This window comes from Channa argus, chromosome 18 (genome assembly GCF_033026475.1).
Source record: "Channa argus isolate prfri chromosome 18, Channa argus male v1.0, whole genome shotgun sequence".
NCBI classification, from domain to species: Eukaryota; Metazoa; Chordata; class Actinopteri; order Anabantiformes; family Channidae; genus Channa; species Channa argus.
The window spans coordinates 18887395-18906481 of record NC_090214.1 but is presented as its reverse complement, the minus strand read 5'-3'; the positions used below and the strand labels follow the sequence as shown (position 1 = coordinate 18906481).

Below are 19087 nucleotides of genomic sequence, written 5' to 3'. Positions count from 1 at the left end.
GAGATAGAGATGGAAAGGATGTGCAGCAGGTTAGAGTGATTAAAGATAAGGATGGAAATGTATTGACAGGTGCCAGGAGTGTGATGGGAAGCTGGAAGGAGAACTTTGAAGAGTTGATGAACGAGGAAAATGAAAGGGAACGAAGAGTAGAAGAGGTGACTGGTGTGGAGCAGGTAGTAGCAAAGATTAGTAAGAGTGAAGTGAGGAGGACATTGAAGAGGATGAAGAGCGGAAAGGCAGTTGGTCCTGATGACATACCTGTGGAGGTATGGAAGTGTCTAGGAGAGGTGGCAGTAGAGTTTTTGACTAGTTTGTTTAACAAGATCTTGGAGAGTGAGAGGATGCCAGAGGACTGGAGGAGAAGTGTACTGGTACCAATTTTTAAGAACAAGGGAGATGTGCAGAGCTGTGGCAACTACAGAGGAATAAAGCTGATGAGTCACACAATGAAGCTGTGGGAAAGAGTAGTGGAAGCTCGGCTAAGGGCAGAGGTGAGTATTTGTGAACAGCAATATGGTTTCATGCCTAGAAAGAGTCAAACAGATGCAGTATTTGCTTTGAGGACGCTGATGGAGAAGTACAGAGAAGGTCATAGGGAGTTGCATTGTGTCTTCGTAGATTTAGAAAAAGCGTATGACAGGGTGCCGAGAGAGGAGCTGTGGTATTGTATGAGGACGTCTGGAGTGGCAGAGAAGTATGTTAGAGTGGTGCAGGACATGTATGAGAGCTGTAAGACAGTAGTGAGGTGCTGTAGGTGTGACAGAGGAGTTCAAGGTGGAGGTGGGTCTGCATCAAGGATCGGCTTTGAGCCCCTTCTTGTTTGCTCTGGTGATGGACAGACTGACAGATGAGGTTAGACAAGAATCTCCATGGACTATGATGTTTGCAGATGACATTGTTATTTGTAGTGAGAGCAGGGAGCAGGTGGAGGAAAATCTAGAGAGGTGGAGGTCTGCTCTGGAAAACAGAGGAATGAAGCTTAGCCGCAGCAAGACAGAATACATGTGTGTCAATGAGAGGGACCCAGGTGGAACGGTGAGGTTACAGGGAGCAGAGGTGAAGAAGGTGCAGGACTTTAAGTACTTAGGGTCAACGGTTCAGAGCAACGGTGAGTGTGGAAAAGAGGTGAAGAGGCGAGTGCAGGCAGGTTGGAACGGGTGGAGAAAAGTGTCAGGTGTGTTGTGTGATAAAAGAGTATCAGCGAGAATGAAAGGAAAGGTGTTCAAGACGGTGGTGAGACCAGCAATGTTGTTCGGCTTAGAGACAGTGGCACTGAAGAAAAGACAGGAGGCAGAGCTGGAGGTAGCAGAGCTTAAGATGTTGAGGTTCTCTTTGGGAGTGACGAGGATGGACAGGATCAGGAAAGAGGTTATCAGAGGGACAGCTCATGTTAGATGTGTTGTAGATAAAGTCAGAGAGGACAGATTGAGGTGGTTTGGACATGTTCAGAGGAGAAACTGTGAATATATCGGTAGAAGGATGCTGAGGTTGGAGCTGCCAGGCAGGAGGTCTAGAGGAAGACCAAAGAGGAGATTTATGGATGTAGTGAGAGAGGACATGAAGTTAGTTGGTGTGAGTGAAGAGGATGCAGAGGATAGAGTTAGATGGAGGCACATGATTCGCTGTGGCGACCCCTGAAAGGGAGCAGCCGAAAGGAAAAGAAGAAGAAGAAGCTATGATTTTAACATTTGCTTTTGAATAGTGGATGCTTCCTATAAAAGCAGAGACCGAATTGAAAAACCCCATCAGAAGAAGTTATCTGGAGGATTTTTTTTTTTTTTTCAGAACCAATAGGAGGACTACAGTAAATTCACGATACAAAACATTACATTTTCACATGGATAAATAACCCTTTGGGTTTTATTGTGACGTGAGCTTTTGTAATAAAGATTCAATCTTTATATTATTTATTTCTTGTAAAAATGTACTCTTCTTGTTGCGCCATAATAAACACAAAGTCCAGCATAGGGAGGCTAAGTAAATGTGCTCTGGACTCTGTTGCGGAGGGTCATCGTGCGAGAGACACCGTAGACCACAAAAACTACTATTCTGTACGACTGATTGTCCAGGTTAATGTTTAGTGAAAGACGTCTGGATTTATTGTGTTTTGCAGTCAACAGATATTACACACAGTAACTATCAAAGTTAACATCACAAACATGGGATCTTTTTTGTCTTACTGGAGCTGAAATACTACAAGTTGGATTACTCAGATTTATGGCAGCATTAAGCTGAATGTCACCCACTTACCAATGACAATTTACTACTGAATTGCAAATGCAGCAAAAATGGGATCATATACAGTGGGAAACACTTGACTGAGCACGAAGTATTAAAGTAAAGACAAAAACTCTTACGGTCAACCAAGGCAAGCTGTGCATTGCTCATGAAGCATTACGAGTAAAAGTATCTATTGTATGTAGTTTTTTTTTACTGATTATGAACTTGCTTCTTTTGGTTTTAGTTTGGGTAGCACTTGTGCATAAATGTCATTAAACTTTTTATTGACTTCCCTATATGTATAAAAAAAAAAAAGCTGAAAAATGCCTTCAGATGACATCACTTGGAGGAACCTTCACTTCAGATTATGTTACCTTGTTGGTCACACTATGGAGTTTAATCACCGTGAACCTGCTCTCCCAGAGAACATCATCTGAATTCCTAATAATGAAAAACCTTGCTAGGTAATGTCATCTGGAGTTTTTCAGCTAGAAGCAGAGAAATGTTTTAATATAGGAAAGTTTAAAAGCAAGCATCAAAACCAAAGCCACGCAGAGCAAGTTGACAATCGGTAAAGTCACCCTTTAAATTGACCGATTGAACACTTGCTTGACAAAGTTGGCTCAAAGACTTTACAGAATCAATGAAAAGTTATCAAGGAATAAGAAACTGAGATCCAACAATAAGATGCTGAGTAGCAACATATCTCCCAGAAAAGTAGGACCTTTTTCAAAAATGCAATAAAAAACTGTCAGTTCCCTTCAACCTTTATTTATCTGACAAAAGTACAAAGAAGAGATTTTCAATGTTTTAAAATCGTCATATTTAGTTTGATTTTTCTTTTCTAAAGCACACAGAACACTTCTTAATCACAGGCAAAATAATAAAGGAAAAGGTTTATCAAAAACTCAAGTAACAGCATTCGGAACTATTCCACAATGAGCAGGTTGCAGGTGAGTGTATCATGGGTGCTCATAGGATAAAGATTGGCTAATGTCAGGAGGTCTCACACGAACATTTGCGTTCTCACGTGCACCCCTTTCTGAATTTCAGAATTCCAGTGCAAGTGTGAAGGGGGGCTTTATTGACTTCGAAATCTCAGGGAATCAGGGAAGGCGCGTAAAAACTCATGCCAAATCCACGTGCAGAACATGTTCCGCTGTGGAGACCCGGGAAGGGACAAGCCACAAGCCAGTGTTCTGCGGTTTGCTTCTTGGGGTGTTCAGACATTTAAAAAAAAAAATAAAAGTTGCCTTTTTCTGTTCATGATAAGAATCATAGGGGGTCAAAAATAAAAGTGGAAATATGAAAAGTTTCACACTGCAAAGACGAGTACTCAGGTTTCAATAAAGACACAATAAAACACCCTCATATTTATTACTCTGAATTATGAATAAGAATATAATTCAAAAGGTTTTTAGTGTTAAGAATAATAATTCGAACAATCTTCTAACAATAAATTAGTAACATGTTTATTTCTGGCCTCTGTCAACCCTTTGACTTCCACACAAAGAAATACATAGTAAGTGCAAAACAAATATTAAAATAACTATATAAATATCTATCAAACGGAGTATTTTTACATGTCATCATCAAAATGTACACACAATTGTACATTCATACAATATAACTATCCGAGCTGTATGATGTATATTTTTTTGATTTGTTCAATGAACTAATTTGCCATCCAGATGTGCATGGGTCATCTTCAGACAGCTCTATCTCAAAAACTATTAGATAAATGCACAAAGGACACATGAATAAGTGTGTTCATAAGTATGTTACCATTTTAATACAATAATGCCCGTGTAGCTTACAAATTGAATTACTAGCAATGGTTAGAAACCGGGTACAAAATGAGAAATTGCCAACTTGAACTAGGCTGTTTACACTGACTGCTTACATTGGTTTTAGGAAGGATTATAGATTTAACGTCTGATTTATGCCCTTCAACTAAAATATGATTGTTAGAGTGTGTAGAAATGACTCAACTTGCACATGTTCTCAGTGTTAAACGCACTACTCAATCAGGTAAATGAGGATTAAAACCCCAAAAGATAGGTTTGATTAATTTTTACTGCAGCAATAATGCAGCGAAAAAAAAAAAAGGTCAACTGTGCGGCTACAATGCGAGTCAAAGGGTTAATTAGACCCCTGTTCACTGGGTGCCCCTCGAGCTTTGAGGTACTTAAACAGACGCTGTTGTTTGATGGTGTTGATGTTTGTGGGGGTGGGCAAGGGGGCAAGTGGGGGCACTGGGGCCTGGCCAAGGGGCAAGACATGTCCTCCTTTAAAGGAGAGCAAGACAATCTCTCTTTTGAGGGCGTCAGCCTGCTGCGATTGTGTTTTCACCAAATTCTGGAGCCTCCAGATCTCCTTCTGGTCCACAAGTCTCCTGTAGTCTTCAAACTGTCTGCTCTGGATACACACAATATATGAACACAGTCAATATGGACAAACAAACACATACATCTCATTTATCACAAATACAATATAAAGTTTTTGCTTATCTTATTATAATGCCTAAAGAAGTTCAAACTAAAGGACACCAGGGCTCTGAAATAAAGTTTGAGTTTTATTGCACAGCTATTACCATTTTCTTCTGCCTGCTGTTGAGTTTGTGCTCCAGTTCTTCCTTCTGGTCAAAGAGGTTTGTCGTGGTGACAAGACGCTCTGTGTTACTCTTTGTCATCTCCATCATAGCCTGACGTGCCTCTTCTACCTTTTCCTGAATTACACACACACACAAAGACATTTCAAGTTTAATGTGATTGCAATTAAATCAAGGAATGCCTATATACATACAGAATAGACACACACACACACACACACAGGTCAGCATACATCCCACTGTGTGATTTCCTTGGCGTATGCAGCTTCACGGAGAAGTTTTTCTTGCTTGAGCTCCTCCAGCGTTCTGTTCCCTGACAGTGTCTGCAGAGCGTCCAGATCCACCAGTCTCCCATACTTCATCATCATTAGTTCCTCACACTGCTTCTCTAGCACTGCACCAACACACAGATCCATAATCATCAGTATATCAAAGCATGGCACTTTTTTTGTGCTGGGAAAAAAAAATCGTTTTGCTGTCTGTGTCTTTTCTTTGACTTCTTTACACACAATTAGAGGTTTCAGGGTCATCTAGGCCCTGCATGTGTCTTACTCTGGATCTTGGCATTCATCTCTTTGCGGTCATGGATGAGCCTGATGTGCTGTTGGCGGGCCTGGAAGTACAGCTCTCTCTGCTGGATCTTCTCCACCTGCAGCTGCTTGATGCGCTCCCGCAACCTGTTAAGCTCCAGCCTGTCCAGAACCAATGCCAGGCTCAGGTCAGATGGCACAGAGCCACCGGTGACAAACTCAATCTGGCAGATGTGGAGATGGTGAAAGAAAGGACAAGGGACAACAACAGTTGCAGGAGTCGATTAAGAAGTGAGAGGTTACTCATCACATAAGTTGGGGTTAAATAACTTATTGGCAGCTAAGTCATATTGATCACTGCAGTAATTATCCTATACAAAGGTCTTAGCTATTTGGTATTGTGGGGTTTGTCTCTGCCCGGGAAGCCTAACCTTTTATTAAGAATGTTTGATTATTGAATGTATTAATGATGATGAAGGGCAGTCCAGGGTGTACCCTGCCTCTTTTGTCAAGCTTGAAACGTGTCCGTTTTGGCTGTTTACCTGGTGCAGTCTGAGAGGAACGACTACATCCAGTTCATTCATCTTCTGCTGTTTCTCTTTGTTGACTAACTCCAAGTCATCCTCTACCACTTGTCGATTGCTCTTCACAGTTTTCTCCTGCAGAGCCAAGCAAAACCAAAAGAAAGATGCATTTGAAAAAGAGTGTTAACAGAAAAGTGTCCGAGCAGATGAGAACACAGGGAGATGGGAAGCTAGCTTAGACCTTCTTAATGAGGGTGTCAAACTCCTTCTTCAGAAACTCGGCACTCTTCTTCTCTTCCACCAGAAATTCCTCCAGGTCCAGGCGATGTTCACGAAGCTGCAGTATTTTCTCATACAACGCTGGCTCACAGCCTGAGACACACACACACACACAACACACAACACACAGACAGTTAAAATCATCATGAAATCTTATATTTAGTACATTTAGTGAAAACATTCTGTGAAAGACACAGTACTGACCTGGAGGGCACACGCTGTCATCCAGACGACCTTCTCCTTCCTCTGCGCCACTGTCATAATTGTCATCATCATCCCAGTCATCATCTTCATCAGAGTTTTCATCACTGTCCACTTCTTCTTCTGCAAAAACACACTGGGATCTTAAAGGACACTTAAAAAAATTAATATAGTCACAGTATAAAGTCGTCAACACTGTGCCACTTTACCCTCACCATCATCTACTGTCTGCTCCTTCTTCTTGACACGTTTGATTTTCTTCTTAAAGACTTTGGTCAGAAATTCTTCAAACTTGTTGTTTTCACCCAGCAAGGCCTGGAAAGCTGTAATCAGAGCCTTCTCTCTCTCTTGGAGCTTGGCTATTTCTCTGTGCTTCAGTTGCAGCTGTTCATTACATTGCTTCAGCTTCAGCTGTCAGGAACCAGAGAAGAGGAATTGACAAATCTAACGAAAAGCACATGCATTAACAAGCCATCAAGGGAATATTTGACATATATGAAATGTTTAAAAAAAAAAAAGGTAAACTTTAAATTAACATCAAATAAAATCACCAACTTCAGTAAATTTGATTACAGTTGTGTTTTTCTCATGATAATGGAAGCGAAATGAAAGCTAATAAAATAAGAAAAAAGACATATAAAAAGAGATATTTCAGTTTTATAAACTCTGTTGCATGATGTCTGCATGTCATGTGATGTAGTTTCAATTTCCAAACATAAATTTGTATTGTCTGTGCAAAGGAATGAAAACTAGCGGCTGTCTGCTAGTATGCGACGATGGGTTAACATTAAAACCACTGGTACCGTCCTGCGAACAGATTCCACTGAGCGACGACACAAATAAACCCATCCACCCCTCTATATTACTTCCACCTACTGTGATGCTGTTCTCCTCTCTAATCCGTTCGTTCAGCTTTTCCTGCAGGTTGTTCTCCCTCCTCTCAAACTCCTTGAGGAGCACCAGCTCCTGATAGAATGTCAGCTGACAGAGGTCGGCCAGCTTCAGCTGACAGTCGAGATGCAGCTTCTGGTGACGCAGCAGCATGAGCTCTGAATCAAACTGCAACACTGAATTCTCTATCTGAAGATTCAAAAACACGGCCACAGATTTTGTTTTAGTCATACAGCAAACACGGTAATATGAGATGTTCAGTATGTTCCAGAAGATATTTAGTACATGAATATAGATTAAATCTACTTTCAATTATCCATAAGCACAGACCTGCTCAAGCAGGGAGTGCTGCTCGTGCAGCAGCCTGATCTCCTCCTCTCTCCTGAGCTCCTCCTCCAGCTCACTCAGCTCCACGTCCTTCCCCACTGCTGTCTCTTCTTTATCTCCAATCACAGCGTCACTAGGTGTTTCTTTCTCTCCTTTCTGCGATTCTTCTTCAGCCTTTTTCATGTCCTGTCCTTCCATTTCTTTTTCCAGCTGCTCTAACACACTCGCGGTTCCCTCCAGCTCCTCCAGCTGCACGGCATTCAGCCTGTTTAAAAGTTATTTAAAAATCTTTAAAAACACAGTCAGCAGAAAATGATGTCTACGAGCATCATCAGCAGTTGAAGACATGGTGGATTGATAATGGTACAATTATCAATCCACAAAATGTGCCTCTAAATGAAACATATCTGCACCTCTTTTACTAAGATTTTATAGCAGCACTGATAATTGACGGCTGTTATAGACCTGCTGCTCCACTAATCATCCATTTTCTAATTTGACTACACTCTGACTGCTGTACCTCTGTTTTCTTAGAACACGGTAACGTTCCAGGAGGGCTCGGCTGTACAACAGCTTCTTCTCTGGGGTTTCCTCTGGTTGCATGGTGGGTAGGATGGGAGCAGGGCAGTGGAGATGGGCTTTCAGATGCTGCTGAACCTGCTGGAGCTGCTGGGCCTGAGCCTTCAACTGCTCCACTAGACAAACCTTGGAGTCCCGCAATGCCACAATGCGTCTGTTCATCTCAAGCTGCTTCTCACGTATCTGGTGAGTTACAGAGTAAAACAAAGCTTTTGAGGGTGACTTGTGGGATATGGTGTTTCTTTCGTGGCCTTATAAATATACTATAAAATAAATAATAAAGAAATGCTTTGATGTTAACAAACTATGCTCACATCTCAGTAAATCATTTACAGCATTAACTCCATATAAACAAGACATAAACAAAATATACTAGAAGATAATGGTGTGAATATGCTGAGATACTATATCAGTTTAATTGTATTACATTTTCCTCCAGTCCTATCAGTTCTGCTCTCTTCTTCTCAGCGTTCATCCTCAGGTGTATCGGCACGGTAAAGTCTTTGGCTGATTTGAGTTTTAGGTCTCCGATGGTCTCTCTGGCCTTCTGGATAGCCCGTACATCCTTAGGATCCTCGTAGTTCTCATCTGGCTTCTCTGCATAACTGAGGAAGCAGCATTCCATCACAGTTTGGCACCAGCATTCAAATATTCACAGTGACATTTAGCTCTAGAGCTTCGACCGTAAAATAAAACACGTCGATGTAAACGTGACACTCACAGTTGGGCCCATTCCTGCTTCCTCTTCTCTATTCTGGCTTGAGCTTGTTCAGCTTTCTCTGCAGCCTTTCTGAGCCTCTCAATCTGCCGATCTCCTAGCTTAATCCCTGTTGGACGAGCCACAGGAGTGCTCAGTACATGTGCCTCTGGAGAATACACAAAAACGATGGATTAAGCATTTTTGGCGGGATTTTTGACAAGAAACAAACTTTTATTTTCTTACCTTCTATTTTGCTTTTTGTGGACTCAGCTTGGGATTTACTGTGTTGTAGTGCAGCAGCTTCACTTCCGTCAAGCTGGCTATGTTTGCTAAGATGTCTGAGCTGGGCGGAGGTCTCAGGGAGCACTGGCAGACGATAAGTGGAGACTCTGTGGTTGCTGCAAATGGCGATCACTGTGATCACACTGGTCTCTAGAGTGTCCCGGAACCTGAAACAGGGATCCAGCAAGTAAGCTTTTTTTAACCTTTAATGTCTCAGACATTAGTGTGTGTGTGTGTGTTTACCAGTCCTGTATTTTGCTGAGAGCTATCTGAGAACGCTCCTCCTCCCATTCAAGCTGCTTTCGGACCTCCATCACCCTCTGGATCTTCACTCTCTCTGCCTGTTCTTTGAAGCATGGGTCCAGCTGTAGCTCCTGCACACAAACACACACACACACACACATAAAGACATAAAGATGTGAGACACATGAGACAAGCATGTTGGCCAATGGATGACCCAGGTGTGTGCATTTCGATACCGCAGGTTTAAGCCGAACATGCTCTGGCAGACTCTGATTGCTGTTCAGCAGTTGTTTAAAGGTCTTCTGGAGCTCAGCCAGCTTTTTGCGCTTCTCTGCAATTTTCAGTTCGGCCGCCAAAAACATACGGTCCTTCTCCAGCTTTTGCTTAGCTGTCTCTATGCTGGAAAGAGTTGGGTAGGGGGATTAGAAAGTTAACAAACATAAACATTTCAGGGTTTTCCTCATTCACATTGACCAAAAACAGCACATACATCTTCAAATGTTCATCAAAATATCAAAACATTTATATAAATAAAAAATATGAAACACAAAGTATTTGGGTAAAAGAGACAAAAATGGCAGATGCAGGCGGAAGAAAAGGATCAAATTATCTTCTAATAGTTTGTTCAGCATCACCTGTAAGCTGCTGGGTCCTCAATGTCCTGAGCCAGTGTCTCATTCTCAAGACCGGCCTATCGGAATGAAAAGAAGAAACAAAAGGATATTATTAATATTAATTTGTAAATTCAGTTTACTTAGCATAAAAAGATACTGAACAGAAAAATATAGACCACTTAGATTCAAAGGGAAGTCAATACCTTATTTCACATGTATAACTTAGTGCTAGTCTAAAAACATGCTGTGTTATTCCCAAAAAATTTTAATACAGCATTTTCCTATTTTCTATCACAGTTGGCTGCTCAGGACAGCGGTAAACACTTTTGCCTTTTGACGTCAGATGACAATCTTTGCCGATTTTGCGTTTACTGCGAACAAAGATGCAGTTCAATTGCAGACAAAAAAATCCAAAAGATGTAGTGTCCTTGATTTGAGTGAGGAACCTTTCTTGCATGTCATACGGCTTAGTGCAAAAATTTAATGCTTGATGACTTTTTTTTCCGTTCATTGAATATTTTTGATGTGGCACACACACACCAAAACACAAACAAACCTGCTTTCAGGAGCTATTAAATAATATGTTGTGTTTTTCTGAACATTTGGTTGGAAAACCTTTGTTCCCTAATTAACCCTCAAGTCAAATCTGGAGAGATGCAGCCCTCAGTCTGTCTATTTCCGCTGCTGTTTTTAAAGGGGTTAAGATCAACTGATTGGAATGGCCATTTCTGAAAAGCATCTCGTTCCTGAGTTGCACCTGGCTGGCAACACCTTAGTATTGTTGATTCTGATCAAATGAAAATGCAAAATTGAAATCTGATCATGAATTGAAATGCTATAGTGCTAAAGTAAATATGGACTGACCCTGGGTGAAGGAACCTTGGCCCTCTTTGTTTGCAGGGCTTTCTGTATCTCCTCTAGAGGAAGAAGGCTGAAGGAGAAGATGTTCCCATCGTCTCCTCCCGTAAGAACAAAGTGGTCATCATGGCTACAGCAAATGTGCTGCAGGTGTCCATACTGGTTGTCATGGACAGTGAGAGCCCAGTAAGCCTCCATGGAGGTAAGGTCATGGTCACCAGGCTGCAGAGGGTAAACTCTAATTGAGCCTGAGTGCATGCCACAGAACAGCAACTGCCTGTTGGAGCTAAAAACAAAACATCAGGCAGGACACTTCAACTACAGTACCACCTTAAACAGATAACATGTGTGGTTCCAATAATGACGGAGACTGCAAAGTCTTAAAAAGTTTATTCAAGGTTGATTCACATACCTGAAGGTGACAGAGCGAATGGGGTCATCGTCTGTGTTGTGGACAGGCAGGAAACCAAAGGGTTCATCCTGTCGTTGGTCAGCGTCCTCATCTTGCTTCTCAGAAAACTTACAGTGATACAAGGAACCTGAGTCATACCCTCCCTGCAGAAGACAGACAAAGAGAGGACAGGGACACATCTCATTTAGCTGGTTTGCATCTGTGTCTTAGTTCCTCCCACCAATGATGTGAGGAGAGAGGAAATGATGGAGTTTTAATTAGAAGCTGCACGACACCATTATCTCCTGATTGTTGTGCATAACTAGACATAATTGTGGATTGATAATAGAGAATGTGTGTTCATGTGTATGTGTGCGATACCATCGAGAGCCAGAACTGGCCAGGCAGAGAGTAGAAGCCACAGTAGAGAGGACTTGGAGGGTCTGGGATGTAGATAGGTGGTAACTCATCCTCCTCCTTTTCTTCCTCTTCCTCTGTGTCTGGCTCCTTTGATTCTTTCAGCCTCTCTTCCCTCTCTTTTTTCTTTTTTTCTTTTATGGCTTGACGTCTTGCAATTTCCTCCTCCCTCTGAAACACACAAACACTAGTCTGAAACTGAGTTATTACCGATAAATGAATCCGTCTACATCAATTCAACGCAACACAATGTATGTGGAAGAGTACAAACAAAATACTGTGTATAGTAATACAGCCATAAAAGGGACGTATACAATTTAAACCCAACACTCGAAAGCCAAGAAAGACCAAGGCCAGACCTTGATCCGAGATTTGATGCTCCTGAACCTAAAAGATCTTCTGGGTAGCTCAGGCAGTTCAAAGGTTTCGTTCAGTTTCTCAGTCTCTCGATCAGGACTCTGCACCTCGATCACATGACCACTCTGGCACAGGATGAGCAGCCTGTTGTCACTCTGGTTAAAAAAAAAAATATAATAATTATAATAATAATTATGTATATATATATATATATATATACATAATTATTGTTGCATCACAGTTGAATTTAGGTTTCATTGGTCAGGTGAATTCTATTGTCAGTATTTTCCATCTGGCAGCAACAAAAGCTGGAGACCACACTTACATGGGAATGAGGGGACCATTCCAGTCCTTGTACTGGCCCAGGAACGTGGACAAAGCCGATAGGGTCGTATGTTTCCCCAACAGTGAAGAAGAACACAGTACAGTCTGAGCTCTAAACAGGAAGATAGGTTAGTTAAGAGACCATAGAACCCTGCAAATAAAGGAAAATGTGAAGGAACATATGGTCTCATACTTTCTAAAACATCCTGGCATCATATAGTATAAGCACAGACCAAGGTCTCATTATTATCTGGCTATTACACACACACACACACACACACACACACACACACACACACACACACACACACATTACCTTGTTATTACTAAGTTGTTAAGTGCCACCAAAAAGTCTTAAAACTTCTAATGGTTACATTTGATTGCAAAGACAAACACAATACCAACTATGTATTTCATTAAAGTAAAAAAACATTTAGACAAACTGTTTCTGTGGAGTCATATGTTTACTGACACTGGCTCTCAGTAATAAAGTTATCCTTGAACAAGTCTTACCCCTGTGGCTAAGACGTCTCCATTTCGCTCATATGCCACAGCCGTTACAGGGGCATTGTGCGGTTTGAAGGCCTGTTTCAGGCGCAGCTTTGCATCTCCTTTAGGGTTGCGCCCTGCGACTACTTCCAGTCTCTGAGGGTCATACAGCTCCAGTAAGCGGACCACCCCATCCTCAAAACCAGTCACCAGTAACCCTGCACTCTGGTTCCCCTAAAAACAAACTTCAGAAGTCAGGAAACATAATTTATGGCAAGGTTAGTCATTTACACATTGATACACTTACCAGTGGTGGAGCCCATATGAGAGTAGTTCCACCCCGATTGAAGCGACTGGTTATCAGCTCTGTTTTGGCCAGGAAGTCAAAGACTCTGACTGACCCTGGAGAGCATGGGGAGGACTTGTTATAGTGTATAGTGTGTTTATATTGTGTAAATTTATGTATGTAGAGTATGTGTATGTAGTAAATGTTCTGCACTTATATAGCACCTTTCTACCTATTAGCACTCAACATACTTTACACTGCATCTTATTCACCCATTCACTCACAATTACACACTCACACACCGATGGGGGAGCTGCTATGCAGCTGGCCAACGCTCACTGGGAGCAATCAAGTTGGGGTTCAGTGTCTTGCTCAAGGACACTTCGACATGTGACCAGAGGAGCCGGGGATCGAACCAACAACTGTGGGATTGGTGGAAGCTCTACCTCCTGTGCCTCAGTCGCCCCCATATATGTGTACAGTGTATGTGGGAATAGGTGTGACTCACGGTCCATAGTGGTTGTGGCCATCAGATGTGATGTCTTTGACACATCCAGACCTCGGATTGGTCCAGCATGGAATGTAAACAGACACTGTGGATCAGGAGTCTACACACACAGATGACACGTCAAAGGCAATGAAGAACAATGGTGGCCAAATATATTTTGGACTGAGGACAGCTGACAGGGCAGCTTGCTCCACTGGTATTATAGCATGAAAACTAAGGATAAAGCTAAGTAGGAAGATCCTTATCTAAGTTTTCAGAATATTTTGTGTACATTTGTTAGATCTACCATCTGTGTTTCAATTCTACTACAGATATTAAAAGAAACAAAGAAACAAGGACACCACCTTTATTGATTGGGCAGAAATAAGAATGAGTTAATTTTAAAATAAAGAATTATTTAAATTAATCTTAAAAATAATAGCACATCACAAAAAGTAATTATGGTGTTTCATGGTACGTTGGCATCAGTAGCTTAGTAGAGGGGACACCTATCGTCCATAGGGTTGGTTGATTCATGGCACTGGAGAAGACAGTGAGTCTCCAAACTGCCCAACCCCAACCGCTGACATTGCACAAGCCAGCACGCATCTTAAGTGTCTGGTAAAAATTTGAAAGCGTTTCACTAGGAAGGGCATCCTTCTGTACTACATGAATGTGCAAACCAAAAGTGAAGGATTCTTTTATAAAATCACCTTCTGCGGTGCCTGAGAAACTGATGTGTTGCTGAAGAAGCATTTTTGAAAGTCAGATTTTGGATTGTTATGGCCATTTTTGCATATGGACAGTGAAAAAAACGTTTTCTAATTTTGAAATAAAAGAGACATTGAACTTTAAAGTCTACATCAAGTATTCATTGATTCCCTCATCTGCCAAAATTAGATTTAATTAATATATTTTAGACTTTTTTCACAGCAAAATTTCAGGATGCGATAAATTTAATCACAGAGCATTTAATTATTTGGATGAATTTTTAACTGCTTGACAGCCAGACAGTATCAACGCAGTATAAATAGTGGCAAAGAACAATCACATAAAAAAGTCCAAGTCAAAGTAGAAAACTTGCCGTGTAGGTGAATGAAAGATCCAATTTCCAGATGGCCCCCCTGGAATCCTACAATAGACCACGTCAAAGAGAGTTTGGGACTGAGATGAAGTGACATAATGAATTACCAGTGTTTTTAAGTTGTGAGCCAGGTGTCTGACCTGAGCAAACCAGATAAAGGAGTCAGGCAGGGAGCTCTTCACCACAGAGGTGAGGCACACGTTGTGTCCAACCCGCATCTCATTCATAGGCTCCATCTCAAACTTGCTGCTCTCACTGTCAGCAGTATCGATGCTCTCAAAGTCCCAGCCCTGCGGAGGGTGGGGGGCACAAATTCACAGAGGTTATTTTGGGTTTTTTTGGAAAGGCATGTCTACAGCTAAACAACTGTCGGTGGCATCAGCGAATGCCAGCATATGCAACAGTATGTTAACTGATAACTAAAGCTGCTTTCTGAATATATTAAAAACAGAAAAGAAATAAATTGGCAGACAAATTGACTACAGGTATGTTACCCGGACTGCCCCGTCAGAGCCCATGGTCATCAGCTGCCCATCTTCTAGGGTGAACGGCCGGACCATACCAGCATGGCAGCTCCGTCCCTCCTTACGGCAAATCTCGACCTTGATGGCATTTCCATCCCAAACCAGCAAGTTGCCCCAGTCTGAGCCAGATACCACCTGCCAGAAAGAGACTCTTATCTTGACTCTTACACAGAATTTTCAAACTAAATTATTTTTGAACTTGGAGAAACAAATCTCATCACCAAATCTACTCAACAGTCCACTCAAAAATCAATAAAACTAAATATTTTCATGTCTACATTTTTATTTGCCTCATGATCTAACAAAGTTAACAAGATCTAACAAAGTTAACTTGTTAACTTTGATCTAACAAAGTTAAAATGCTAACAGATTGACAGCCCTTGATTAAACTTCTCTTGTTAATGCTGCAGCATTTCCTTAGACAGAGATGTGGGATTATGGGTCACGAGACCGCATCAAACAAAAACTAAAAGTTGAATAATCCACTATCTAATGCAAAATGAATGGGTCCATCCATCAATTTGGTCAAGACTAAAATATGGTGGTGGATTATTGGAAGGGTTGTTATGAAATCTGGTACAGAATGGGTAATAGTGATAATTACAATAAAAAGTAATAGTGATAATTACAATAAAAAGTAATAGTAATAATTTCTCCGTAACCTGCATGTCGTAATCTAAACTCACGGAACAGCAGAGTACAAACCTTCCCGTCAGGAAGTTCCACGAAGCCCTCAATGTCAGTCGCCACGGTTTTACCAAAATGTCCCACATGACCCTCCAATTTAAGACCAGTGAATGTGCTGGCCATTTTCCAAAACCTGATAAAAAACCGAAGAAAGAACGTTCATTATATGTTAACAACAAAAAGCATGAGAGAATAATTGAACTTCATCACAAAGCCATGTCCTGGACTGTTTGCTGGACCACAGACGGGGTTATCTGGCATTTATAACGTTTTTGCTTGATGATTGAAGTTGCTTCCAAACTAGACTTCATCTGCATTTGCTGAGTTATTCACATAACATTTTAGCAAATTGTGTCTAAAAAGGTCAATTTTATGATTTCAATTTGTTATTTATTTATTTTTTTTGTAGCAGTGACAATTCCTTTTACTTGATGTGTCCAGATCCACATGATGTGAGCACCCATGGGTTGTTTGGAGAGAAGCTGACTCGGTAGACATCCTGAGAAATGGCCTTGCAGCTCAGCACAACTTCCTCCTGCCTCCAGTTCCACAGCATCAGCATGTAGTCAGGTGCACTGCCCATGCTGGCCAACAGGCTCCCATCACGGTTAAAGTCCACAAAACTGTATGCCTCTTCAGTGCCGCCTACAGGCAGCCCCCCAAAAAACAGGATTATTAAATCATGAAAATAGTATATAAGAAAAAGGTAAAACCTTAAGCTAAATCGGGAAATAATTTACCTCTGAGGATGCAATAGAGTTGTAACGAGGGATATTTATATACTATGATGTTGGGCTGGTTTCCCTTCTCTGCTGCAACAAAGTATTCTTTGCTAGGATGTGTCTACACGCACGCACACACACACACACACACACACACACACACACAAAAGTACACACAGACACACACATGAAATCATCATGAAATCATATACGTTTTTAAGCAATGTATTTTGAAATGTATTTCAGCACCATGTCTACCTGGACAACGTGTATCCATTAAAGACATTTTTGCTATTTGTGAATATTTCTAAAAAAACTGTAGTGAGATTGTTCTTTATATTCATAACACAAAAGCATTTTATCCTTTTGGAGAAATGTAAACATGCACCTGTGAAACTAAACCTGTGTCTGAAAATCATAAGAGTTAAAGTTGCACTATATATGTATTTTTGTTGACCATTTACAAATGCATTTTTTTTATTTTTTATTTTTTTTTGTAAAAGTTACACAATGTTTTGTGGGTGTTCAGTTTGCTCAGCACTGAAACAAATGGCTGTAAAGTATATGGAACCTTCTAATCTGTCAGTGTTTCCTGACTGTGTCCAAAAACCCTCCTTAATCACTTGTTCCCAATAGTGAGCAGTGAATTCAGATTTCGGACACTAACTAAACATGGTTATATTGTGTCATCACAAACAGCTGTTTGAGATTTGCGAATTTCATTTTCTGATCTCTAAAATGGAAAGAGTTTGCTGTAGGATTCTAAGGATGAAGTATTAAGTGCACTAATCATTTGGACACAACCACAAAATCTACAAATTGGGGAACAGGCTGTATAGTGACGGAGTGATTTTGGACACAGCCTTTCTAATTCTGCCTGTTTCACATGAAAAAGAAGGGGCTGCAGAGAATATGGTAAAGTCTAAGTATAAATCCTCAAAGAGCTACTTAATAAAGTTCAGTCGTTTAAAAGCTACACTGGAGTAAATGTCAGGTTATTGTCTGTTTATCCACCTCATCAGCGTTTCCTGCTGTCAGTCACAGACAGACCAGGGCTTCAGTTTGACTCTTTCATGAAACAAATCAGCCATCTTACCGTAATGGAGCCGATCCCCCCCCCACTGCAGGAGCGGAGGTATCTGTGCTCTTTGGTGGAAATGTCCAGCAGGACGAGCAGGTTACCTGCTATAAAGATAAGAGTTCTGTCATCCAGCAGCTGCAGGTTCGCCCGCCGCCCACTGTCATAGCCAAAAGAGTGTCTGTAGAATAAATCAAGGATCAAGGTGAGATTTACTAAACCACAAAGGTATATATATGTGAAACGACCTGTTAAAAACAATGCACCTGAACCTTATCCTCCAATATATATGGTGTTTTTTATTATTAATATGGAAGTTGTAGTAATTGTAATAATGAAATATCTAAAACATGAACATTGCTATATTGCATTGATACCATTTTATATTCCTGTACTATCACTATATTGTTAATATTTTTTATTGTATTATATTGTACAAGTTAAAGTGAGATTGTAATACATATAATAACTATAGTAAGTAGGAATTATTTGTGGAATTACAACCAAGGTTTTGAATTTAAACCAGATCAGGCTAAATTTTCTCTACAGAATTTTTTACGTGACTTATTTTCACTATGAGGGTCAAAGAACTAATGAACTAATGTGAGAGGAACTAGAAATGTTTGTTGGGAAACAGTTTTTCAAAGGATACGAGAGGTGCAGGAGGTTCTCTGGGATTTCGGAGTCGGGTGTGATGGTTGGTCTGGAGTGGAGATCCTCATACTTGTACGTGCCAGAGAGAAGCGTTTGTGATTGCTCCTGAGCTTCCTCCTCAATCATTGTGGGATCGGTATCACATCCTGTAAGAAGGCAAGCATTTTTTTAAAAGTATGCAGTATATATATATATATAAAGTATATATATAAAGTATATATATATATATATATATATATATATATATATATATATATATATATATAAAAGACCCAAATATATTTTCATGATTCGTAATGATAAATCAGCAACTTTTTAAAATGTTTTCACTGCAGATTTCGACAGCAAGTAACCACATGGTACTTTATTCTCGTTGTATTGTATTTATATTATAATGGTAATTTATGACTAAAACTGTGAACCTGGAACGTTTTAGTAGTTGGATTATGTTCTGTACCTTCAGTGTTTTCCTGTGACGTTGTCTGTGTTTTGTCCTCCTGGGCACCAACAGAAGCTGTGTTTTCGTCCGCCATTATTCTTCAATCACTTGCTGCTTTGAATTTGTGTCTGTACGTGGCAATATACACTAAACTAAAATTATCGTTTTAGTTTGGCGGCGTTGCCAGGCAACAGGGAAATTCAATCTGCAGCAAAGCCTGCTGGTTAACGTAGTTCACTACACTTTTGTTGCTATATTAACTGCGGCAATTTTCGGAGTTGCCCCTTCT

At 40.7% G+C, this 19087-nt stretch overlaps 1 protein-coding gene across 1 annotated transcript; it reads right to left on the bottom strand.

The window, feature by feature from the left end:
• Positions 1-3675: 3675 nt before the first annotated feature.
• Positions 3676-18951, bottom strand: LOC137103843 (cilia- and flagella-associated protein 44). The gene is made up of 34 exons (XM_067484556.1): positions 18817-18951; positions 18358-18505; positions 17724-17886; positions 16646-16748; positions 16334-16550; positions 15924-16038; positions 15189-15353; positions 14835-14984; positions 14695-14742; positions 13632-13731; positions 13145-13239; positions 12862-13071; positions 12350-12460; positions 12027-12179; positions 11632-11838; positions 11272-11414; positions 10866-11145; positions 10023-10078; positions 9624-9786; positions 9388-9518; positions 9106-9311; positions 8884-9028; positions 8590-8767; positions 8104-8345; positions 7587-7848; positions 7242-7445; positions 6581-6776; positions 6369-6488; positions 6127-6257; positions 5904-6020; positions 5384-5585; positions 5065-5225; positions 4814-4948; positions 3676-4638 (listed from the first exon to the last, which is right to left on the bottom strand). The coding sequence occupies exons 1-34, from the start codon at positions 18890-18892 to the stop codon at positions 4363-4365; spliced, it is 5409 nt and encodes a 1802-aa protein (XP_067340657.1). The 5' UTR covers positions 18893-18951; the 3' UTR covers positions 3676-4362.
• Positions 18952-19087: the final 136 nt, after the last annotated feature.